Source organism: Amblyomma mixtum, chromosome 3 (genome assembly GCF_055824585.1).
Source record: "Amblyomma mixtum isolate Tamu chromosome 3, ASM5582458v1, whole genome shotgun sequence".
NCBI lineage: Eukaryota > Metazoa > Arthropoda > Arachnida > Ixodida > Ixodidae > Amblyomma > Amblyomma mixtum.
Genome location: NC_143014.1, coordinates 165,631,055 through 165,657,068, shown reverse-complemented (window position 1 = coordinate 165,657,068; position 26,014 = coordinate 165,631,055). Strand labels below are relative to the sequence as shown.

The window sequence follows — 26,014 nt, the reverse complement described above, 5'->3', positions numbered from 1 at the left end:
ATTTGTCATGTGTGCGCGAGCGTGGTTTGATACTGAAGGGTATAAATATGACCTTACTTAAACCAGTCGATAGTCCAGCGTCATCCTGTGTTCCTATTCTGTGTCCCCGTCCTTTGCGCCGGGTTTCTTTCGACAAGCACGTACCGACTCGACCTGTTCTCCACTCTACTGAATCAGGTTTAAAGTTACTACATAAAAAGGCAATGTATTTCAGAAAAAAGAAAACTTGAACTTAGAAAAAACTGTGTTGTGCCGCGTTTTCGGTCATAAATTCTAGTAAAATTTTGTAGCACGATTGATAGCTAGTTTCACCTTAATTTTTAGCACATAAATTTATCGCAACTTTTTCTTTGTTTCAAGCAAAAAAAAAACTTTTTTTAAGTTCAGCGCCGCATCTCGAGCAGTGGTTGCCCAGTACCGCCGCTGCACTATAGTATACAGAAGGTGTCGCTCAAAATTGTATCGTTTACACGTGCAATGGTGTACGAGAGCAGCATCAGATGACTCGAGGAGGCATCGGGAAGAGCGAATATGACAACCCCGGAAAGCAGTCGTCTCGCCACCTCTGCGCCCGGCTTCCTCCTGCTCCCACCAACCTTTCAGCCGGAGCCTACGCAATTGGCTTCGCTCCCAAATTTTGTAACGGCAGTTGTTCCCCTAATAAATAAGGCGCAATGCAGTCCTCATTCCAAAAACAACAGAATAAACGCATTTCGCCCTATCAGTGGCGCAATCAGCGCAGTCAGGTGTTCTCTTCAAGCGTTGACCTAGTAAAATGGAGCATGCAATGCCTTGAATACCATGAGTCGATATTATATTTTACAGAATATTTTTCTCAGCGTTCTTTTTTTGCACGAACTAATGAAGGCAAGAATATCACCACGCTTCCCCCTCTAGATGCTTCGTGCAATCTTTCCTGTGCCTTGTACTTTGTGCCACAATCTGACTGAAACGAAACTAAGGGCCGAAAAACATCAGTCACAGCGCTCTCGCGGTTCTCAGAGAGGCTAGTGCCGGTTTCTTTGTTGATGACAAGACAGCTGCGGCGGTTACACTTGTTTTGTTAATGAAATAGAAATTCGTATTCCGCTGGCAGGGAAACTGCATTCTCTGCTCGTGGAATGTAAAACATCACACAAGGCCGACGTATCCGGCCGCTGCTCAAGGATCTCCGTTCCAACTCTACGGGTCGGACCAACCTCAGCTCCACATGATCAATATGCCCACCCGCCAAAATTGCCTGCCAGCCCAGCCATTAGCCGATTGTTCCGCGTTTTCTTTGAGTCGGGGACACTATGAAGAGAAAAAAAAACTCCACATCAAACGCAAGCGGCACCTTCACACGTTCTGAACCACAGCAAGAGAAAAAAACACAGCATCCGATTCGGAGGCGTCATACAATATTTTAGCCCCGTCTTCGGACGGGCTATGAAGCGAACCGCGAGAGCACTGGTCCTCCACTTCGGCTGGGCAGGGACGCGAAACTCGACATCACGACGTCATATGGTAGGTCTGCGCGTTGGCATTTCGGCCTGCCTGCCGCACCCCGAGGCGACCATAGATGGTTCCGGTGTGCCTCGCACCTGTAAGCTTTCCTACTGCATTTTGGTTTGTGTGTTTGTTATTCGGCTTTTCCTTTTCCATGGCGCGCACTGCATCGTGACGTATACGCGAAGGCGGCGGCATGTCCAGCAGCGTAAGCACATGGCCAATACCCGAGTGCGACTACCCCATCTCTGAGCCGACTATTAATGTGCGATGCATCCATGCTTGCACCTACTCTCGACGACGAAACAGAGTGCAAATTTTTTCTATACATGAACCACGTGCATGTTCTTGGCGGCAGTAGTGCTACAGCCGGCCGGTGGAGTTGGATAACTCGGAAGTCAGCAAGCACCCTCGTAATCTGCAGTCATACACGGTTTTGCATGCCGGATAAAGGGAGCGCTCGACTGTTCGGCAGTCGACAAAATTTATTCTACACATAGGTAATCATTTCAATTGCAATGTCTTAGACAAAGGAGCCTTACAGAAAGCGCGAACGTCTCCGAATTAAAAGATTTTTCAGGCTCAAAACCCCGTTTCAGTAGAGAGTACATACCAAATAAAGGGGATCCATTAATGCTGCCATTGCCACAGTGAATGGCCCCGTCGAAAAGCGTAAACTAGTGCAGAACAGATCCCACTCCAGAACTACAGTCGGGGACAAAAGTCTCCGGACCACGTGTTCCTCTAACGAAGCTGATAGCTCTGCTATTAGTCGGCGGCTGGACACCACATTTGTGAAGGTAAAAGTTAAATTTTTGTTCCTTCATATCCACAAGTGCGGTCTCCAGCCGCTGTCTGATAGTAGAGTTATAAACTTCGTTTGAGGAACACGTGGTCCGGAGACTTTTGTCCCCGACTGTACATAGTATAGGCCGCATAAGCATTGCCTACATCGGATTTAACACTATGTTATCGCGTATGCTTTCTTTTTCCTCTTCCACTTTTGCATTTTGTCCTTAGGGTCAGTAAGCTGACTGTGAGGAAGGTCCTCAATGCTGATATTGTTCAACTTGCCTCTGAGTGCGCCTAAGAAGCCACTCGCCGTTTCTATGCCCTCATATTCACTCGAGAGCAAGTTCTCCAGCGTTTCTTAACTAGCCCTCCAACGCCGGAAAGAGGGGATACTACCAAGAATTCGAGACAAGCTCTTCTACTCTTCTCGGCGTCCACCACGAGGCTCATGGCTTTGAAAATTCAAAAATAGAGCGTTGACATCATCCTTGATGTAACAAAAAATGAAAATCACCAAGTGGCCGCCACTGCAACGCTATAGGCCGCTAAGCTTATCGACTCTTGCTGGGTGCTGTCCTTAATTCTCGGTAATGACGGAACTCCTCTCTAAGCCTAAGGAAGAAAACTGGGAAAACGCTCTCCTCAACGCTCGGCGGAGACTAATTCAGTGAGTGAGGCTGTCAGAATCTATGACCCCTTGGCAAATGTGCGGCGAATCCCGTCCACAAGAGAAACTGTTCCCGTAGAGCGTCGCCAGTTCCTTGTTTCTTTATATATTGGCAAACATCCATACTACAGTTCACGCTCCTTCATTACCTTGGATTTAACAGCAATGAGTGGTTGCAGTATAAGGTAACTCTTTGGATTCTCAGGTGAAAAGACGCGTATGACAAAAGCAAGGAGCCATAAAGCGAACACTTTTAACCAAGAGACTTACGAATGTGCACCGATGTAGGCGTGACGACATGTCGTTGGCTGAAATCATGCCAGTAAGGACAAAAGCTGCTTCCTCTGGATACACTATTTCTTGGTGGATGTTTATGACCAAAGTAAGCTGATGCTCGGTGGCAAACGACGGTTTGTCATGAAAGGTGCAATAAGAGAGCAGTTAGGGAAGTTTTATTCAGCATAGAGCAGCTGCTGTGTTGGTGTGAGCCGCTATTTCTCCCGTGCAGAATGTACGGCGCCGCCAAGCCTGTACGTCCACTCCCGAGTGCAAGGATGGGAGTTCCAGGAGGAGATCCCCGTAGGCACCACTCTCAAGTAACTATACATTTTCAATTCTTTTTTTTTTCCTTGTCGTGCGGTGGGAAAACTGAAAAAGGATACTTTCTTGAAATAGTCGGCACACATTGAAAATGAAATTGGGCTATCCTGTGCGCTATGATATATATAGACCCAACAGGAAGATGCCTAAATTACCGCTTGAGAGAATACGAGTGCTTCTTGAAACCACCCGCCAAGAGCAATCAGGTCATACATTAGCTGTCGTGCAAAAACTGCACCCCTGATTTCAACCGGACAACCACACTGTAGAAGCATAAGCACCAGTGCAAGCGGGAAATTGTTCAAGCGTTTTTTATTCATCAGGAGCAAGACAAGTGCATCAGCAAACCTTCTGCTGCGCTCACACGAAAAGAACTAGACCATCTCAACAGCTGAGACGGAAGCGTGGTGGCTTTACTACATTTTTTCCACATTTTTTTCTTGTTCACATTCACCAGTGTTATTGTCCTATGTAGTCAATCTTTGATGCAATGCCACTTCCTGGTTGTGCTAGTTTTTAGCCTATTTATTGTGTGACAGCAATAAAGATCATCAGTCGTGAGTCAGCGCTGTGTCTATCTTCATTTTTTCGTCCTGTATCAGTTGCGCTGCGCCTTTATAAGAAGATTGAGCCGAAATTAGGTCGCTACAAAAATAATTTGCTAAACGTCTCAGGAGCGAGCTGATATTTTTGGAAAGGAAATTGGCTCATGTTTTGAAAATCCCAAGTGAAGAGTTTTCCTTCGAAAATTAAACTCGACTCATCTTAATTTTGGAGATTGAAATAATTGCGTTTTACTCTTAATATCCGTTTTATGTCGCCGTGCTGGAAGGAAAAGGAACTTTGCTCATTTATTACTACGCACCCAAAACTCACCACCTCATTGTTTATTTTTATCCAATCAACAGTCAAAACATTGCCAGTCAAAATAATACAATAATTTGCTTTAGCGAAGAAAAAGAACAAAGTTTATCATTTCATGCAACCTTATGCACCCATTGTTAAACGCAACTGCGCCAGCGCAATTCCAGTCATTTTATTCCAAACAAAAAATAGTCTTGCCCCTTAGCTCACAGGAAAGTCACATGCTGCAGCGTGACCTTTGGCAGAGTTAAACATAGTCCCTTCTAAGCAATGCTTCATCAGCCTGAAAAACTGAAATCATCAGGAAACACGAATGCCACAGCAGGCTCCTAAAAAGTCTCTTTTACCTAACATGGTTTTGGGAGGTGCGACGTCGTCTCGCTTGAGGCAGTAGCCATTTGACAGAATAATAGCGCTCGCTGCGGACGAAGCGCACTGAAAATCGTTTTCATTTTTAATTTCTGCGCTCTTGCTCTCGACTTTTGTGAAGCAAATTTATAAACGTAAGCCGAAAGCACGCCTCGTTAGGTGTTGGTAGGGAGGTGCTGAGTCTTCTCCGTGCGTGAACCGCACTCCTCTACGCTGGTGCGACCGCGTTAAACTCCTAGAATTTATTGCCCGCACTTTACCACAAATTCACCAACTCAAGAACAACGTGGTAGAACTCGGGCTGCAGCAACACAAGTAAAAAAAAATGAAGTGCCCACGCTCATTACGCAACCCTCAGTGTCAGCAGTGGTTTGTTTTTTTTCATTGGGGTTTCATGTGAACAAGTTCCTTCAGTCGAAACGCGCTTGAGGGTGCTAACATCATCACGTGCGAGCTCGTAGACACATGACAATATTGCAATTTCAAGCAGTTTATTTTAAATTGAAAGAAAATAAAACCAACCTAAAATTACTTTGAAGAAAACAAGCGAAAAGGGTTTTTTCAGCACTTTCTAAAACTTCAACATTAAAAATTCTGCGCTCAAAACAACTATAGAAAGTTATCTAAGTTATCTTGGTTAATTATCAATTTAGTCACGTTTAAAATGTATGCTGACATTGCCGAGACGCAGCCGACAACCCTGTTCTAGTTGAATCTTCGTGCAGCGTGTTCTGGATTTTTAAAGCTGGTCCTACTTAGCAGAAACAACCGCTACTTGCAGCGTACACGCACTAGTGCCAATTATGCATCTTTCAGCGATGTGCATTTTAATGTGCGCCCCGGTTCTATCAGCGCCACACGCCTCCTGCGTAGCACATTGTCCCCAACGAATCCTACAACAGGCCTTGCATGCCGTCTTTGAGTAAGTCTTAGCTTTTTCGTCGTAGTTAAGTCGTAACCTTTTGAGGTTTCCGGGAACACACCACCATATTGTGTCCCGTTATCTGCAGAGTCAATCAGATCTGCAGTGCAAGCGTCCCATTTGCGTTGTGCAGGTACAGCTGCGGGTCTGGATACATTTCAAGGGCGATCAAAACCTGGACTGCAACCTGCGTCCAAAACGACGACGGGTCAGTAACGTGGGACATTGGCCATTACGACTGCAGACGTGAGTACAACGGCTTATAAAATGTCCATTGATGAGTGGTTCTGAATGCATCGAGAGGCACAAAAAAGTTCGTCCGCCATAACCACGCCACTTGCGCCACAATTGTTCCCAACAACAGAGACATTTAAAGCCAAACGCTGTGCCATTTCGGCTACTTGAATGGCTTCATGAAGTAACAGTTCGCTATACTATACACGAGATTTCTTAATACGACGACAGCCGTTATACACAGCTCACCCTGGGCATTCGTGTAACCGTGATGCGTAGAATTTGGCAGATGCCCGACAATTACCGCGATCCGCTGCGTTTCGTAGGCGTTGGGTGGGCTGCCCACGTACCCATCACCCACCTCCACCCTGGTCTCCACCCACCTACACACACACGCGCGCGCACGCACGCACGGGCACGGACACACATAGAGGCTCCTTCGCCGAAGTGGCCGTACCTTGAGCTGCCATCTCGGACGAGGATCGTGTTGAGAAGGCCATGCAGCTGTGAGAGCGTAGGAAGCGGCAGCGCTAAGCATCCGCCGCCTGCATCCTCTCTCCGATTAATTTAACTAAATACTTGGCTAGTTTCTTTGACAATTTTATGTATCCAAATCGAAGGTTTTGATGCGCACGTTTGCACCTCAAAATGCCATGCTCATAGCGACCATGACATGGTTGCTCTTCGTACTGCAGTTTTGTACTTCTGTGAATAATTAAAGAGCATGTGATTATATTTCCAAAGTTTGAATGCCCTGGACGCGCTGTACATTTCAAGAAACGCGACCGAAATCATGGTCGAAAACTCCTCCCACCGACAGCGACCGCCATATATGGTCATTCCATGTCAAACGTAGCAGAGGTTGCGCTCGAACCCCTCCGATCTTGTGGGTAAAATTTGTGACACTTTTATTGAACGGTTTAAAGTAATTATCTTTAATAACAGTGGGGAAAAATTTCCTGGTCATGCGGCAGCCCTTTGAAATTTCTCAGAGGAGTGCAAAAGTTGGACTCAATAAAAATTTTACAAAAAGTCAAATATTTTACTTTCGCGCTCGATAAGTTTTGGAGATAATGCATATGCATTGTGGTTTTTGTCGCACAGGAAAGAAATTTTTAGCACAAAGATTTTGTTGTTTTAATCTGTTAATTTTCCCCAAAGAAACATCGTTTCTGCTATTTTTTATGCCCTTTCGCTACAGTGGTAAGCAACATCGTATGTTTCAGCGCTACTCTATAATATCACTCTCTTATTAAATGGTTTAAGCTATATTACAACAGAATATATTCCAGAAAAAAATTTCAAACTTCGACAAAAGTGTGTTGTGCCGCGTTTTCGGCCATAAATTTCCTACAGAGGCGTTCGTAGTAAAAATATAAAATGTAGCCCATTTGATCACTAGTTTCATGGAGACTTCTCTCAGTGACTTCTATCGGATCCTTTTTGTTTTAGGAGAGAAAAAAAAACTTTAGCGCTAGTTAAACCTAGTAATACGAGCGAAAGCTATGTTAAGCGCGGTTACGCATGGTTTGGCGTCGCAGTCGGCCCGCCGCGCGCCTCATTCATGGCGCGACTGAACGACCGAGCGACAGCGAAGCGGCTGTTACAACCCCGCTAGTCCCGTGGTCAGCAGCGGCGAGGCTCCAAGCGGATGCAGCTGCGGCGCCTCTCCACAGTTAGCCACGTGGTATAACGTCACTTGTCCCGTGCCGCCACTGGACTGAGTGGCATGCAGCCGCCGATTCGCGAGAGCCGCACGCTGCAGTAAGCATTATAGTGATACGAGTCTTCCAGAGGGCTCTGTGTCGGCAACGGAGCCTGTGTGCGGGTCGGCTGAAAAATAAAAATCGGTCTAGAGCGCCACGACTACCGTCGCGACGGTTTCATCGCGTGCAACTTTACTACAGCAACTGTTCCGCTCGCTTCATTGTTAATTATCGTCGCTCAGAGCCCATTTCAGTCCGACTTCCCGTGAATCAATGTCACTGTTAGGCTTTGCCCATTGCTTGGAGTCACTTTGTTTCAGTGTTCTATGTAAAATTAACACGCGTGGTTTTATTGCTTTGGGTAATCAATTCGGTATGCTTGCCTACGTTTGTGACCTTTCGTTTTTCTGCATTGCAAAGCCCAATACTTACACAACTGCCCGCCGCGGTGGCTCAGTGGTTACTGCGCTCGGCTGCTGACCCGAAAGACGCGGGTTCGATCCCGGTCGCGGCGGCTGAATTTCGATGAAGGCGAAATTCTAGAGGCCCGTGTGCTGTGCGATGTCAGCGCACGTTAAAGAACCCCAGGTGGTCGGAATTTCCGGAGCCCTTCACTACAGCGTCCCTCATAGCCTGAGTTGCTTCGGGACGTTAAACCCCAATAAACCAAACCAAACTTACACAACTATAACCTCGATATGGGAGAAGCCAACAACCACAGAAACCAAGGGGCACAGGGGATTTTTTTTTCTAATTTATTTATTTTGTGCTGTTGTTCGGTTTAGAATATTACTGAATATGTCATCGATTAAACCTAATTGATTAGAAAAGCCGAAGAAAAAACAACCACATGCCGCCGGTGGGATCCTAACCCACGACCTCCGAATTACGCGGCCGGTGCTCTACCGCTGAGCTACGGCGACGGCTGTCAAACCTTTTGCTTTCGGGGGTATTTATGTTTACAAATAACCTAACCTTGGGAGTGTTCACCAGCGCCACCCACGCTCTTAAGCGGCGGACGTAGCACGTCCTGAGTTACCACTGATGTCACTGATGGTCACTTTAGCCTCGTGTCAGGCGCTCACATAAATTCCTGTGAAGTACTGGTCTACGGTTTGATTCATGGGACACAACAATGCCCCGTAATGCTAGAATATCAGAATCTTATGTTCCTTCAAATATCTTAACGTTCCGCTTCACGCACTTTGAGTGAAGTGCACATTACTGAGGGAAGGGGTCCTGGCCGTTCAGCGCAGTGCTTAGAATTTTGTCGCGCATCGCCTTTTCATTTTTAGTCCAGCCCAATCGCGTAATATATTTTTGTGAAAAAAGAATATTAGGTACTGCAGGTCATTTACTGCACTGGTCATGACACCAACGCTCCCCTCAAGCGTCTGCTATGCTTATAGGAGCATCCAGTTTGCAGCCGATTCGACGTCATAAACTTTTCAGCTCGGTTCGTTCGGGAGGACTGGGTTAAATTCACTCAGTGTGATGCAGTTGGTTGCTCGTTTATTATTTGTTGGTGATAATTTCCATCCAATCATACTTCATATCTGCAGATTAACTTCGTAAGCCTGCTTCTCAGTTCAGTGGTGACTTCAGAATTTGCCCAACATTCCTTTTTAGTGGAAGTTATGCAAGGGGCACGTAACACTAAGCCAGTATAACTCTTCCTAACCACAATCAAAGAGACGCAATAAAATTTAAAAAACGACAGTTTATGCCAAGGTGCGTTTTTCGGCGGTTCGCTTCCTAAAATGAGTACTTTATTGTGTGGCAGAAATCTATAGAAGCAATTAATATTGTCGTGTTTACATAAGGACGATAATTGAGATCACATGAGCATTTTTCTTCATCAATAAAAATTTCATATATGATAATCAAATGCGTCCACACAAGGCAATGGTCCTTGGTTCTGCATGAAACGCGGTGGTTTTTTTAGGGACAGAATCGTATATCACAAGACGTCGAAAACGTCGATTTTGTGATTTCACAAAATCGTAAGCTTGGATCACTAACGAAAGAAAACTAAACTTCTGTGGAACCTGACTATTTCGGCAGTAAATACATGAAAGTGCCTCTGTTGGCAGCAGTGCAAGCATATTTTTGTTTCTTGTAATTTGGCATAAATTAAATCGAAAACATGAACAAAGTTGTGTTCCTAGATTGGCACTCTTCAGCGCGATAATGAGACAAGAGGGAGAATTTGAGGGTGAAATCTTTTAGCAGTATTTATAGCACCATGCAACTACTGCGGGAGAAAATTTGTAGTTCTATACGGATAAGGTACTTTTTATTTGGGCGTTGAAATCCTCTGGAATTAAAAAAATTCTTGAAAAATGACCAACTTTAACTCGATTTGAAACGAGCTATCATGGCTCATTTCTTTTAAAATATTTTTTTTAAAAACCTTTTGTGCCTGGCAAGCCCTAGAGCGGTGCATTATACTGCTTGAAACTATAAAATAAGTGCCTAATACATAACCCATTTCTTTCAGTTGTCATCATGCCAAAGAGAGTAACGGTCACGAATTAGCCTTCTAACTGAGCATATATGGTGGCATTTTAGTTAGCCTAATGGCACAATCTAAGAAAATACTTTGGAAGCACGTTTTTGCTTGTATAAACTTTGTTAACAAGCCGAAACATCAATTTGCTTCTTTACGTGGCTTCAAGAGGTCTGACTAATGAGAATCATGGCTTTGCCGTACTTCAAGGGTTTTTCCAGATACTTTGCCGCGTCTTCAGGTTTATAAAACGCTTAACTCCACCTTTCAGAGAATTTTGATCCAGTGCACCCGCTTCACTAATACTGAGACTAAAGGTACACAAACTGGTATAATTGTGCTTTATGATTCTGGTACACAAAATTTGCCAGGAAAGCCTCTTAATCGCAGAAATATGAAGATTATCTGCGTGTGTCTGTAAGCTATTGGGTGCCAGTGCATGCATTGCCAGAATGGTGCAGTTTTTTCCGCAAATAAATTTAAATTCACGGATGAGCAGGGAAAGCTAACGGCAACTTTGAAGCCGAATATTCACTTAAATAACTTAAAGCGAAGAGCGCATAATCACTCGAAAAAGCTACGCACGATCTATTTCTCTTTCCTTTTTTCTCTCCCATCTTTTTTTTTCTGCAACTTGTCTGCTCGGTGCATGGCTTATATGCTGTCTGCTGCCGGGCACTGCCACTAAAGCCTCCTGAGGCTTTTGCAGGCCCGCATCTGTACTGAAAATAGGAAATAAAAAATTTATTATTATTATTATTATTATTATTATTATTATTATTATTATTATTATTATTATTATTATTATTATTATTATTATTATTATTATTATTATTATTATTATTATTATTTCAGCAGGATCTGTGCATAAAAGAAGGCAGAGCTGTTTCTGCATTGTTTCTGCATTTCCACTTGGCCCAATATTCAATCGATAGCTTTCAAATGCAGTAATATCATACCATTGGCAAAAAAAATGTTATCTTTTTTCAATATACGACAATATTTCCGAGAACCGGCGCATGCGTGCTTGGCTCTGCAGAAATGAAGGAATGTCTTCAACGTAACGGGGCCATGTATGTGCCAAGGCAACTTTAGCCGCTAACAATACTCGCACTCACTGTAGGAGCAAACAATTGGAGGGGACACTTACGCGTAAGCTTCGCCTTTAGGATATGGCGCGATGGCGTTAATGAATTGATGACCATATAAGCGGAACTGCTCATTCTCAATTTTGCATTCAAAGAATCCTGAGTCCTCACACCATATCCTTCCGCATTGGTGCAAGCGGTTAAGCGATGCGCCGCTGCCCTGCGATGGCAGGCGCTGCCACCGGTGGGGCTTGAGCAACCTCTTGCGATCAATCATTGTTTTGACAGCCACCTGCCACGGTGGTCAGCTTTGCTCACAATCCGATGGGCAGCTTGGGATGGCGCCACAAGGTCACATGAGCTAAGTGACCCATCTAGGTTGCTTCCCCGGCGGGTGGCCTGCTGTTCCACCCTACGCCACCCTATTTTTTTTTTTTTTTGCTCTGGACGCCGAGAACGCCGACGCCGGATTTTCTTGATAACGGGACCTTTAACGCTCTCGCGTTAATATAAGCTAAACGAGCCCCAATACGAGGGTTATCGAGTGACGAAGCCGGTGTTTCCGACCACTGGGCACAGCAAAAGTGCGTGCAACGGCGATGGCGGGCAGGTTAAGACACACTGGAGAATTTGCTCTCGATTGAATATGAGGGCATAGAAACGGCGAGTGGCTTCTTAGGCGCACTCAGAGGAAAGCTGAACGATGTCAGCGTTGAGGGCCTTCCGCACAGTCAGCTTACTGACCCTCAGGACAGGGTGTAAAAGTGGAAGAGAGAAAAGAAAGTATACCCGATAACATAGGGATGTTAAATCTTTTGTAGGCAATGCTTATGCGGCCTACATTATGCTGTTCAGGAGTGGGAGCAGTTCTGCACTAGTTTACGTTCTTGTGCGGGGCCATTCGCTGTGTGAATAACAGCACGAATGGATCCTCTTTATTTGGCACTACCTTTTACGGAAACGGGACCTTGCGCCTGAAAAAGCTTTTTATTTGGAGATGTTGACGTTTTCTGTAAGGCTTCTTTGTCTTGAATTGATCACCTATGTTTAGAATAAATTTTGTCGACAGATTTTGCCATCTACGATCACCACTTTACCCATACATAACAGACAAGAGCGTTGTCGAGCTGAATTGCGCTGCCAATGTCCTGTGTGAAGAAACACCAATGAAGTAATACTACCTCTCATTACCAGAGCCCGTTCCGGCTTGTACCTCAGCCTAAATTCACTGACCAATTGATATTGCCTTTTCACACCGAGGTACTGAAAAGTCGACGCCTTAAAATGCATATATGATATTTTTTATGAATAGTCAGCGGTGATATGAAATTCATACACAGCAATAAATAAACAAATGAAGCAATTATGCAGTATAAAACCTAGATAAACATTTAAATGAAATTATGATATTCATGTTCGGAAAGAAAGAATACTCGTTTGTGCTGCCATTAGGGAGACCAGGAGAGAGTACGTAAAATAAGTCTTATTCGTGCTGAACCTATGGAAAACGGTGCTAACAATCAAAAACGTGCTTCCAATGGTATTTTCTGAGATATTATCATTGTGCTGACTAAAATTCAACCAACCACATTGACTCAGTTCGGTCTACTTCGTCACCGATAATTTTTTTCAACGGACAGTATCCAGCACTGGTAACTGAACGAAATATGGTCGGCATTAGGCATTCAATTTTATGCTTTTAAACAGCATAATGCGACAATTTAGTGTTGGCCTAGAATTACCAGGTGCTAAAGGTCTTTCAGATAATTTTTTCGGAAATTGGCGGCGATGGTTTTTTTTTATTCCGGGTCAAAGTTGGCGTTTTTCGAAATTCTTGAATTTCAGAAGATTTAAAAACTTCACAAAAAAACGTACATGCCCAGAAGTACGAATTTGCTCAGTCTGACAGTAGCAAGGAGGACAGATAAATGCCGAGAAAAATTATCAGCCTCAAACTTTCAAACCTTCTTGTCCTATTATCATCTAGAAAAGTGCCCTTTTGTAGCGAAAGCTACATTGGCCACGAACTTGCGATTTCGCTGTGGCGGTGCTCCGAGGAGGCACAGAGACCGACCTTGAGCCGCTGCCTAGCAACCGCCGCAGCTGGCGGACGCCGCGAGCTCGCTGCGCCATCTGGCATGACGTCACATCACGCGCCTCGCCGCCGCCGTTTGGTATGACGTCACACCGCTTGCCTCGTCGTTGCGCTCGCCTCCGCTCTCTTCGCCAGCTGTGTCGCATACCTCATAACATGACGGAGGACTGAAAAGGAGAGCTCGCTTGCGCCGCAACCACAGTTGAGGCGGCAGTATGGACGGCGACAAGTCTGGCCTGGAATCGACATCGGAACAAGATGAAGAGGAAACGAAACGCTCAGAAAACAGAGAAACAGCGCGCCGAACGACTGGCTAAACGCCGTGAGTATGCCGCCGCGAGACTGGAACGTTTAACGTCCGATGTCTCGAACACTAGCAGCAGCGACAGCAGCCGGAGGAGAGACCTGAGTCCTGCTTCACTGAAGACGGCCCGTGATGAATGACAGTATGCGACCACGAGACTTATGCGGGCTCTCGCTTTCGCCACGTATATCCTGGCATAGCCGAGCTAAGCCACTGTCAATTTTTTGGCGCGTGTAAATTTCGAACGACGTTTGCCACTTCGTTTTAGCTCGTTAGTACATTGGCGATTCCCCGAATTTAGCCGTTGTTTGTTTGTCTTCTGGCAGGCTGCTCACCGGCCCACTGGGTTGCGAGCGACCTGTCCAGGTGTGTGCATATATATTGTAGCGGATGAAATGGTTCTAATACAGGTGAGAGCTCGCCGGATCAAAGCTGGCCACAAACGGCTCAGAGCCCAGATCAGATCACGCGCGCCCCCTCTTCTTCCTCGAACTTCTCAGTAAGCCGATATACGTGGCTAACAATTTCCCCAGGGACAGACGATTCTCGTCCTCGAGAAAGTTAGGCAGGTCGACGATCGCAGCGCTTCAAGCGAGCCACATGAACGACTTGTGTCTTGCGGGAACGGCGTTTATCCCTCGTCACCTTGGCGACGACATAAATGCAGTCGGTCCAACACGACAACGGGGCCTTCGTACTTGTACAGAAACTTATCATACAATCCTCTCTTGCGAGTTGGCGTCCAAAGGCAGACAAAATCTCCAGGAGTGTAAGTTACTGCACGATGATGAAGGTCGTAGTATTCTTTCGAGCGGCATTGAGAGGCCAGTGTACGTAAGCGGGCTATACTACGGGCATCTTCGGCACGGCACAGTATCTGGGAAACGGACGCGTTGTCCTTGGGGAGAAACGGGAAAATGGTATGGAGGAAAGCGCGGGGAGTTCCGGCATATAGCAAATAGAAGGTAGAATACCCAATGGAGAATACTAAAAGCAGGGCAGCACCATCAACGGAGTAGTTCTTGAACAAAATACCATCTTTGATAGTAAATGGCGTTGAGTCTACTCGTCTCGCCCTTCTGCCTCTTCAGTAAGGCGCTGCAGTGAGAGGGCGCTATGTTGCTCACGCCGAAAGGTCGCCATACTGGGGATCGTCGGCGCCAACGAGGCTAAACGTCCTTCGAAACCGTCTTATCGTAGACCGAGGTTGAAGTGGGAAACCTGGCAGGCTTCCCACTTCCCACTCCCCAACTGGTTGTGGGCAAATTGCCCACTACGGCACGTGGCACTTCAATGATTGGTCGTCAGTGGTTGCTCGGGAAGAGGAACCTGGGCCTCACAAGCCCCACCGATGGCGGCGCCTGCCATAGTAGGGCAGTGGCGCATCATTTAATGGCTGAATCACTGCACCAGGAGTGGTATGATGACTCCTAGGGAGCTATGCATGTAAGGAACGGCGAATTCCGCGTATATGAGTAGTAACCTATTATCTCTATCCGAACACGGAAACTGAAGTGAAGAACGAAGTGCTAGCGCACCTGAATCGCATTTGGCCTAACGACCCAAATCGACCGTCATGTTTTCTGCCAAACTGTAAGATGGTTTGGTTTGGTTTCTGGGGTTTAACGTTATAAAGTGACCGAGGCTCTGAGGGGCGCCGTAGTGGGGGACTCCGGATAATTTCGACCACATGGGGTTCTTTAACATTCCTGGCATCGCACAGTACACGGGTCTCAGCACTTCATCTCCATTGAAATGCGGCCGTCGCGGCGGGGATCGAACCTGCGTCTTTCGAGTCAGCAGCCGAGCACCATGACCACTGAGCCACCGCGATGTCCCAAACGATAGGAGCTAAAAATATTTTTGCACTGCTGCCGACAGAACAGTTTCCTTGCAATCACAGCAAAAATATTCAGCTTCCAGAAAATTTTCGTTTTCTTTCTTCGGTGATCCAAACTTGTGATTGTGTGAAATATCAAAAGCGACGTCATCCGCCTCCTGTGATACAGTCGTTCTCCTTTAATACGAACCGCATTTACAGGTACGTCTCGAAATGTGGAGAATTTTTCCGCGTACCAAACTTTCTTTCAGGTATTTACACCTTGCTAATATGGAAACTCGCTGTCCGGTCAATGGACACAGCAAAAATGCACAGTGACGATTGGACTCCATGTATTTCTGTCGTGTTAATAAAGACAGCGATGAGCACAAAATTACGGTTTCCCCGACCAGATATCTCTTTTCCTGTATCTTGAGTGCTGGACACAAGCGAATGGCAGTGTGAACGTTAAAATGCCATAATTATGATTTTTTTTGTGTTTTCATGGTTTCCGCTCTGACGGTGCCCCGTCGATGCGCCTACCATTTGTCATATTGCATGAATGGCTGAGAAGGATATTCTCGTTGCAGCTTGCGCTACGCTAGAAGCCGTCTTTAGCTGCTGTCAAACGACATGCACTAGTGGTTCGTGGTATGTGAGCAGTCGTAACAGGAGAGTCTTCAGTATGCCACGAAACGCCATCGTGTTGCTCTTAACCCGTAAGTGTTTTAGACAGCACCACATTAATTTATAGGTAATGGTGAGCAAGATAACACACTTGGAGACTAATTTTCACTTCACTGGTCACCGCTATTCAGAGAAGCAGATCTAAATCAGGAAGTTTTTTTCTCAATATCTTTTCTTCGCGATTTGTTATTACGTGCAAATCGCTTTATACAAAGTATTGCTCGGGAACCAAAGTGTACTACGCGTACATCGTGGACAGAAGTCGCCAGGTTGCGCGAGCGCACGCAATATAAAAAGTGGCTGTGACTCAACTCAGCTGAGCCAGGATGTACAGAGCGAAAGCTCTGTTAACCATGGTTAGACAGGGTTTAGCTTGTTTGATCTTTATTGTTTCAAGACTTCAGTGAGAGCAAATCATGTGAAGCACCACATGCCACAAGTGCAAGAGCGAGCGTCCAAAGCAGCGGTCGGCGCAGCGGCGGACGTGGCTGCCAAGCCGAATCGCGTGACAGATGACATGCTCCAACTGGCGAGTAGGAGCGGCCGAGCAGCAGCCAGCGCTGCGGCGGACGTGACTGCCAAGCGCAAGAGCGAATCACGTGACACATCACATGCCGCAAATGGCGAGGAGGAGCAGCCGAGCAGCAGCCAGCGCAGCGGCGGACGTGGCTGCCAGGCCCAAGAGCGAATCACGTGACACATCACATGCCACAAATGGCGAGGAGAAGCAGCCGAGCAGCAGCCAGCGCTGCGGCGGACGTGACTGCCAAGCGCAAGAGCGAATCACGTGACACATCACATGCAACAAATGGCGAGGAAGAGCAGCCGAGCAGCAGCCAGCGCAGCAGCGGACGTGGCTGCCAAGCGCGCAGCTATGGCGTCGACGAAGAAGATGCGGCGCGCCTCCTATTAGAGGTCAGATCTAAGAGCAAGATGACCTTCAGGCTGAGCATGGAAGGAGTAGTTTTCCGCTCTAAAACATGCCGCTAGCGGCGCTGCAATTTTTATCGCCGTGTCCATTCCGGCTAGAAGGGAGGATGTCCCCAGAAAGGTGTTCCGATCCTTCAGATAGATAGACGAATCAACGCTCCGGCATCCCGAGCTGCTAGTAAAATCCAGAAAGAAATACAGCTTGCTTCCAGACGAGCAATCCTTGACGTGATAAACACACGCGCCATTCTCAGACCTCTAGGTGGCGCTGGTGAAGCAGCGATGCATCTGAACCAGCGACAGCGCGTCCCGGACACTTCTGTCTCCGACAGTACATACTGACGCGGCACGACTGCCTGCTGTTTTTCTCAGGAAATCTACAGTGTTACAAAAGCAGGGTCCATTCTCTTGTGTGACACATGGCCCGTCTAAGCGCCCACCGCCACACTTGGCCCACACTGACGCATGGCGCTAGGACACCGGGTTTTAGTGGCATTGTATTTTGCAATATAGTCACGTGATCAATACTGAACTTTGACGTCACAGCCATCACTCGGCTGCTGAAACCGAAACCAAATGTTAATGAGAGAACGAAGTCAATAAAAATTATTTACCCGTTGTAGACGAATTACACGTTGTTATCCATGTATCCTAACGTCTTACGCGTTGTTCTAAAGAAAAAAAAAACACGAAACCAAAAATTTGGTGTCTATACACCTTTGAGTTTTTGATCAGGGAGCGGAGATAAAATTTTGTAAAGGCAGCGAGAACTTAGCGCAGCCTATTATATTTGAGATTTTCTCATTGGATACGATGGACCACATATAAACAAGTTAAAAACGTTGGAACTGAACGCCTATAATCCAATGTTTACATGAACTGGGACCGTAGCTGCACGCATGACCGCTGTAAGTACTGGTGAGATGGTTCCATCTTTTTTCTTTAAGGCACAGCAATAATGAAGTGCTTCCATCTCAGTGTGACATCATTAGCGTCAGCGCGTTGCGTTTTCTTGCGACACAACAGTTCAATCCCTAGATACGAGTATTATGCCGGCGAGAGAGAAGCTTCCAGACATACCTCGGGTTTGAGGTAAACCTCTGCACTGATCATATTTACTGCTCATGAGGCCGCAATTAAGTGTCAACACCGCTTGGAAGCAGATACAAATCATTCATTGTTTTCGGTTCAGCTTTAGAGTGAGCACTTTGAGTCATTAACGTTTTTACATTACAAATCTTCAACGACGGGTCACACATCGATGTCTTTTCACAGACCTCAGGGATAATACCTAAAAGCGTTAGCATTTTAATCCGCCCAACAGCACACTCTTCAACAGAAGTATAAACCTTCGCTCTACGCCCATTACTCCTAGTGGGCAGTGGAAGGACTAAAACTTTGCATTAACGCAGGATGCAATATCGCATCAGCTGAAAGTTACCAATGGGCACTGCCGGAATTGCGAATTCATGAATGTTTGACGTCACGTTCTGCGTTAGCGGCGTCAGCTGGAAGTTAATTGCACAACAAACACCAGAGAACTTTGAAGTACGTTGTGTCGCAGTGGACCTTAAAGGGTTAGTCTACTCACGGAGATCTGTGTATAAATAATGGCACATTCTGGTCAATAACGTCAATAACGTCAATAACGAGGAAACTGCTTCCGGTTTAGGCAAGAATTTATATTTTAATTTGGCGTTAAAAGTCGCGTAAAAATGCATGCTGGCGACCCCAAACATTCATTTTGTTGCAGCAGGTGGTAGACTTTTTTTTTGTAGAAGCATAAGTGTATATACTACGTATCGTTAGTATGCCCTAATTTCGCAGAAACGTACGTTTTGTTCTAGCAAACTGTTAAAGGCGTAACGCTCGCTTTTTGGGTAAATCACATGAATATTTATAGTTATACGTACGCTAAACGCAGGCGCCTTCCCACTTTCAGTTCAGCGTATGCTAGCAGAGACGCAAAAATAAACTGAGCCTATAGTGGCGCCATCTGGTTGTCAGGAAGGAAACAATTACTGTAAACAAAATGACTCTCCTGTTAAGCCTAGAAGCGGCAGACTCGTCTCTCTAATTTAAAAAAAATACGCAAATTTTTCCCTTATACGTTTTCTTATAGGCGAAGTGAGGTGAAGCGAAAGACCGGTGCCCAATTTACGGATAGTGAACGCACTGAAAAAGGCAGCAACGACGAGAATTCAGTCCGAAGCGAGAGGTCCGGCTTCGTAGAGCGCCACCATGTTTGTCGCCGCGTGGTGGAAGCCGTCGGGATCGTCGATACTCTAGTCATTACTTCCGCTGTTGGTTTATCCGGAGTTGACCTCGGTGGAAGAATATCTTCCACCGTGGAGTTGACTCATATGGGTCAAAGTTTTGTTCGTTCATCCTTGACAATATTCTCTTTTCAACTTCGCTCAGATACTGCAAGCTTTACATACTGCCTGCCAAACAAGATACGCACCGCGTTGCCGCTTCGTCTTGGATTGGATTGATTACCGCACCCTCGCAGGGTCATGGTGCTCACGTTCCTCTATTTTATTAATGACAAAATGCGGCTTTTCATAATTGCGACATATATAACCAATGTGCTTTCAGTGCCGATTTCTTTTAATCATCTCAGCACTCGAAAATTTCACTTTATAAATTCCTATGACGTGACGTTTGCATTTCATGGTTGCCAGATGAGTCTACCATCTCATACAGGTGTGTTCCCACATCAATAAATTCTATTTTAAAATGTTCTACCGCACTTCTTGGCCCCAGCCAGACCTGGCTAAACGGTAATTTGGGTAAAGAGCTATCGGTTGCCGAGAAGAAAATATGGCCGATAAAATTCAGTAGACTGACCCTTTAAGCGGGGAGAGAGGGAGAGAGAGGACATGGGTTTACTCCTTCCCTGGGCTGTACCTCCAGCAGGTCTGCTGGCATTTGCATCCGATATAACGACCCTGAAAGTAACCTTACAATAGTCCTCAGTTTCTAAATTTTCTTTGTGGGCACGAGTATATAAGTGTTTATCTATGACAGAGCTCTGCCTGGCTTCACTGAAACTATGTGTTTCCACAACTGTCCAAAAAGGCTCTTGCAGAGAAGAAAAGTATTGTAAAGGCAGGCGTCATCCGGTGGGCACTGTTGTCACAAGTGTTGTTAATTCACCATTGCCTACTGCTATGGGAAAATATAATCACTTAATTCATTAACGATTGGAATTGTTTCTACCAATCTGGGCAAACCCGTTCCTGATGTCCTCTGACTGCTGCTGTCAAATCCGACTACAGCGTTTGTAAAAAATATACAGCCCAAGGAGTTTGCTTCTAAAGCGTGTAGCGGGGCACTGCAGCCAACATGGCCTTCCTGTGCTTGGGCGGGTGGAGGCAGTGAGTATCACCGCTTTCGAGAGATTAAAGTCGCCGAGGACGCAAAGACCATGGCGCTGCAGGGCTGAGAAGTAAATCCCTTGGCCATGTGCTGTACATTTTTTACACACCCAGGTACAGAGTGCGCCAGAAGTTTCCAGGCCGCAGGGTCTGGTTCTTAGAAGTATATTCTGGCGCTTAAAACGCCTTTGAAGCTCCAAGGCTATCAGAGGTGAGAATAATGCTTCTACTGCTTCCTTTAGAGATTTTGAGCTTCGAGGGTGTCGTGAACGCCCTACGACACGGCGCAGAAGCAGACTTTGTGACCTGGGAACATTTGATGTACGTGCAGCACCTTCCTTTGGCGGGGTTTAGAAGAGCAAGGTTCCGGGCTAGTTGATAATGCATTTAAGGGAAGAAACAGCGCGACGAAACACGGACACACGAAGAAACGATACACAGCGCTCGGACACACAGCGCTCGTGTGTGTGTCGCTTCTTCGTGTGTCCGTGTTTCGTCGCGCTGTTTCTTCCTTTAATTCCTTTGGCGACTGGCACCGCTGTGTATTTCGGATGTAGACAGTTCTGAGCTCGAATCTGTCAGAGGAGCACCTTCGCATGAAAAAGTGAAAAAAACACTGACGTCGTCTTGCGTAATGACGAGCCCCTCGCCATCTTGGCCTGAACATGGGCGTTACGTCTTGTAACTAAAGCATGCTAAAGAAGTATTATAGCACACACAGCCCAGCACATCACAGAGATAGTGGGCATACAGTTCTCTCACTGCTAATATTGACAAGTAGCTTTAGCCCAAAATGCAGGCAGACTATGTTCAATTATGCTTCACTGCATTCCTGCAGCGGTGTCGTGCGGCCATCCGGGAGACATCCGCTATGGCCGCCTGTTGGACCATGTGTTCGTGTTCCCAAATCGCGTGCGCTACCAGTGCAACAGGGGCTACCGGCTGGAAGGAGAATCCGATCTGTACTGCCAGAGCGACGCCCAGTGGAGTGGAGGGAAGCCCGAGTGCCGCAGTGAGTACCCACGAGGGCAAAGGTCATCTTAGGATAATTCGCTTTAGCGGCGGGCAACACCGGAAGGACGGCTGCCAAAAGGCTGCTTTATACTGGCCAGGCACACTACGACAGCAGTAGATTAAAGCCGTTAAAAACGTTGCTCGTGTTGTGCTGTCTTCCCATAGAATTGCATAGAAACTGCCATAGAGAATTGCCATAGAAACCACGTTTTATCAGAGGTTTTGGACGGGGCCTGTTAAGATGCAGGCGACGTTCGCATTTCTCTACCTGACGTCAATTGTTTCAGCTGTGACTGGCATTAAAAAGAAAAGGTTACCTCTGCCACTAGTAGAAATCAAGTGTCCGCTCGAATCATCAGAAGTGGCTGACCTACAACGTGCCTCTCAGTTGGCGATTCCTCAATGAATATAACACAAAAGAAGCTGTTTAATCGCATACCTCACCTTCTCAGGGTACACAGCAAGGCGGGAGACCTTTCTTTAACACAATAGAGGTGGAAAGGGGATAGATGTGACTCGCCAAGTGCAGCTTTGTGAGGTTGCCGTCTTTTAAACTGTCATTGACGCAACCATGTGACTAGGTTTCATGTGCAAGGTAATGCGTTCCGATGGTACCAGCGAGGCTGATGGCAGGTCCACAGCGAAAACAAATACTAAGCCCTTATAGCTGGCCGGTTTTCTGCACTGACCACCGTCTTGGTAAGGTGGATGGTAGAGGGAACTTTCAATTTCAATTTATTTTTTTCCTTCGTGCACATGGTGAGGGTCGAGGGAAAAAAGCAAGAAATTGTGGCTTGACATGACCATCGGCCCCTACACTGCAGGGCAGAAGGTAACATGCAAATTTCCTAAACAAGTAACATCGCAAAAAAGCAAACAATGGTTGTCAAAACGGTTCGCACATCATTAGAAAAAAAGATAAGGAATGAAGAGCAAACAAAAAATGATAACAAAAGAGGAACAGAAAAAATGCACTTCATAGAAAAACAGGAATTTGGTTATTCAAATCAGGTCCACACTTTATGGAATGAAAGAGACAAAGAAGCAGGGAAAGCATGGTGAAATCTAAAAAGTAGCACATACATCCTGTATATCTTTGAGGCATGCTCGTGATATATCAACTTTTGCAGCTTGAAACTTATTTAAAAGACGAGGCAACGTGTTTCCTAGGCTATATGTACCATATATTGTGCGGCATGTTGAAATATTTTGAAACTTGGAATAAACCACCTAGGCGCAAATAATTTTACAAGGACAAAAAGACGAGGAGACAACGGACTGGCGCCGACTTCCAACTGTTTATTGCTCGAAAAAAAAAACATTCTTTTATAGCCTCAGGCAACGCCCACATTTGCACACCACGTGCCTTATCGCAGCCGTGACTTATCACCTAGCACAAACATTATTACTCAGAAAATCATACTCCGCCGCATAGAACTTAGCTGAAGTGTCACTCACTGCACAAGGCTGCCTTTTGCTTTATGTGAGAGGCTTCCAATGTTGGAATATGCCACAGTTCGCTCTGTCTGCTAAACTCGTACATTTAGTGAAAGGTGTGCTGTGTCACGCAAGTAATTCACCATTTTGTTTTATGTCCTTCTTATATCTTTAAGACAGCCAAACATTATACATTTCAGACACTTTTACGGCATTGAACTGGTGGAACAAATCGCATGTGTTTACATCATAACCGCCGTTTAGTACAGAACATAGAGCCTTCTTCTGTAAAACGTAAATCTTATTTTTATAGGTACCTGTAGTTGTGCCCCCAAACTAAGTGCGCATAGTTCACTTGGGACATAAAGAGCGAATTATACATGAGTTTAACTTTGCATGGAAGTAAGTGACGATGCCGGTTAATGATACCTATGACACAAGAAAGCTTACTGATGACAGTGTTATCATGATTGACCCAGCTTAGCTGGCTGTTTAAATGTACCCCTAATATCTTAATATTGTCTACAACCTCTATCGTTTCCAAACCTTGCTTAAGATCCCATGGTAGAATAATGTTTTTATATTTTGGTTTGAATATCATAGTTTTAGTTACATTAATTTTCAACTGATTATTAAGGGACCATTGATGGAGTGTACTTAGTGTCCTATTTGCCTCGTTTATCACATCTTCACATGCGCTTGATGAGAAGAATAGTGAGACGTCATCTGCATGCATAACTCACTTCGCATGCAGGCATTGATTAACGATAACATATATATATATGTATGTTAAAAAGAAATGGTCCAAGTAAACTTCCCTGAGGTACGCCAGCAGTTACTTTTTTTTACTGAGGATGGACAGGTATTAATCGACAGCTTTATTACAGACACCTTGAGAAGAACTCCGCTGAACTGTGGTTAAAAGTAAAAATTGATTCCTTGGCTCTTTCTGGCATGCAGTGTTGACGTTCGCCGGCAGCAAGACGCATTTATGGCTGAGGAAAATAAATTTAAAACTTTCCCGTCACTCAACTCAGGAACGTGACGTTTACACCAAGAAGGAATGGTGGCCACCATTTTCAAGTGAGGCGATGTAGCAAAGGCTCTCGGATCCGCGCCCAAAATTCAATGTGAACGCACGCGGCTTACTTGCGAAATTCGCTTGTGACGACACCTTTATTGCGGTTTTGGATAGAACCGGCGTCTTTCGAGTCAGCAGCCGAGTATGGGTACGACGTCGTTCAAGTGAACAATACGCGTCCACCGCTTCAGACCTGCCAACACCGTGCTCATAACCCTTTGAAATGTCGCTGGTGCAGTGGAAAGTCCAAATGTCATGACCTCAAAATCGAATAACATGTCCTTTGCGGTGAAAGACGTCTTCTCTTTGTCTCTCCATGGCAAGATTAAGTTACCGCAATGAAATTATAGTAAATTAGTTACTTTTCTCGGTGATTTGTGACTTGATGAATTAATTTTTTGGTCTACCAATTTAGTACTGCAATGAAGTACTATTGAACAGTAATTTCGCAGAAAAACTAATCATTTACTTCGAAATTACTTTTAAAGAATGTGCGACGGCTGTTTGTATCAGCAAAGCTTTGGTCTATCGCATTCTGTGTAGGGTGCTTCGCAAGCAGGAACGACGTGCGGTACCTGGGTCTGGTTTGGAAAATATGGACATAAGTAATGACCGTGTGTCCGATATTGCCGGCGCCCTCCGCCGTCCTGCCGCTCTCCGCGAATATACGAGAAGTAAACAGGAGTGCACGCGTCCCGAGAATCTCCGAAGCCGCAAGATTCAAGGCTCCGCTTAAGGTGCCGAAGGAGCAGATGGTACATTCTCAGTTCAAAACCTGTCATTAGCGCTCACAGAAGCCTCCCAAGGTTACACCGGCAAAAAGGGCGCAGCGGTAATCGGCTGCGCTCGTTGCCACTGGGCACAAGTTTATTGAGGGGCTTCAGGCCCGAGAGATTTCCTGAGCGGATGCTGCCAAGGTGGTGAATTAGTACCGCCGAAGCAGTAATGAGCTGCTTCAGAGGCTTCAAACGATGCAGCCAGACCCGGGAAGCAAGGCGTTGGGTTCGCCATCCTTTTCTGCCTTGGCACAGTGAAAGCGACCAGCATTTGAGCGTGCGTGTTTTGTTCACACTGTCCTACCTTTGCAACGATCCGAGAAATGGGCAGAAATAAGGAGGGTGAGGGGATAGTGGGTGCCGCGAACTTCAGCGTCAAGACCAAAGAATGACAGAGAGAAAGAACGTCATATTTCTTTCGCTGTATTTTCCCGAGGTATAGATTTACTGAGACTGAGTTCAACGGAGAAGGCATTTATGGATTCCGCTGTTACTGATCTGTTACGCGCTAGGCAGCAGCACCCGGTACAACTGATTCTAGAGAGGGCACTGTTAACAAGAAATCGTTCTAACAACGCCAAGGGATGCGGACAACGAATTCTTCAAAATCGATAAGGGACGACTACTTGACACGTCGGTTGGTTCGTTTCACTGCCGGTAAAGAGCAAAGTCAGCGATTTCACGATTGATTCCCGGTTCCCAAAGATGTCAAGCTATTTATGCACAACGCTGGGTGGCCCCCATCTGCCTCAGTGGAGCAGCTATTCACTGTGGCCATACGCGCTATATTCTACTCAGGACAATAATTCAAGACAAGTCTTGTCACTTCTCCCGTGACAAACAAAGCGTTAAAGCCACGTGCCGGCGGCTTCTAGTGCGAACAAACATTAGAAAGGTTCGCGGCAGTATGCTCGCACGCGTCGAGACCAAGCAAAACTTTGCAAGACACGATTATTCGTGACTCGGCACTTTCAGGGAAGACGAGAAAGGGAGAGAGAAGAGGAATAGAGGGCGGGTGGCTAAGGGAGCACCGCGGTCCCCAGTCAGAGTCGAGGGACGGAGAGAGAGGAGAAGGGTGCGGCGTGTCACATGTGATTGGTGGAGTGGATTACGCCAACCGATCGCACGCTCAGAGCCCGACAGTCGCTCCTGCCGGAATACAACTCTTCCGGAGTACAGCTAAAGAACGTAGTGGTTTTTCCGCATCAAAGGACCCCCTTTCAGCCAATGGCGTCGCCCGAGTCTCATGAGC

General features: G+C 46.0%; 1 protein-coding gene across 5 annotated transcripts in view; it reads left to right on the top strand.

Moving 5' to 3' along the window:
- Positions 1–26,014, top strand: part of LOC149352608 (complement receptor type 2-like) — a 353,632-nt gene that overhangs the window by 146,635 nt on the left and 180,983 nt on the right. For 2 of the 5 annotated variants that reach the window (XM_089581796.1, XM_089581795.1), the window contains exons 2-4: positions 3,456–3,543; positions 5,836–5,948; positions 21,293–21,466. The exons of the other annotated variants lie outside the window; for them this stretch is intronic. In XM_089581796.1, the coding sequence (XP_089437922.1) occupies positions 3,456–3,543; positions 5,836–5,948; positions 21,293–21,466 (375 nt within the window). The remainder of the gene's footprint in view (positions 1–3,455; positions 3,544–5,835; positions 5,949–21,292; positions 21,467–26,014) is intronic. 5 annotated transcript variants of the gene reach the window in all.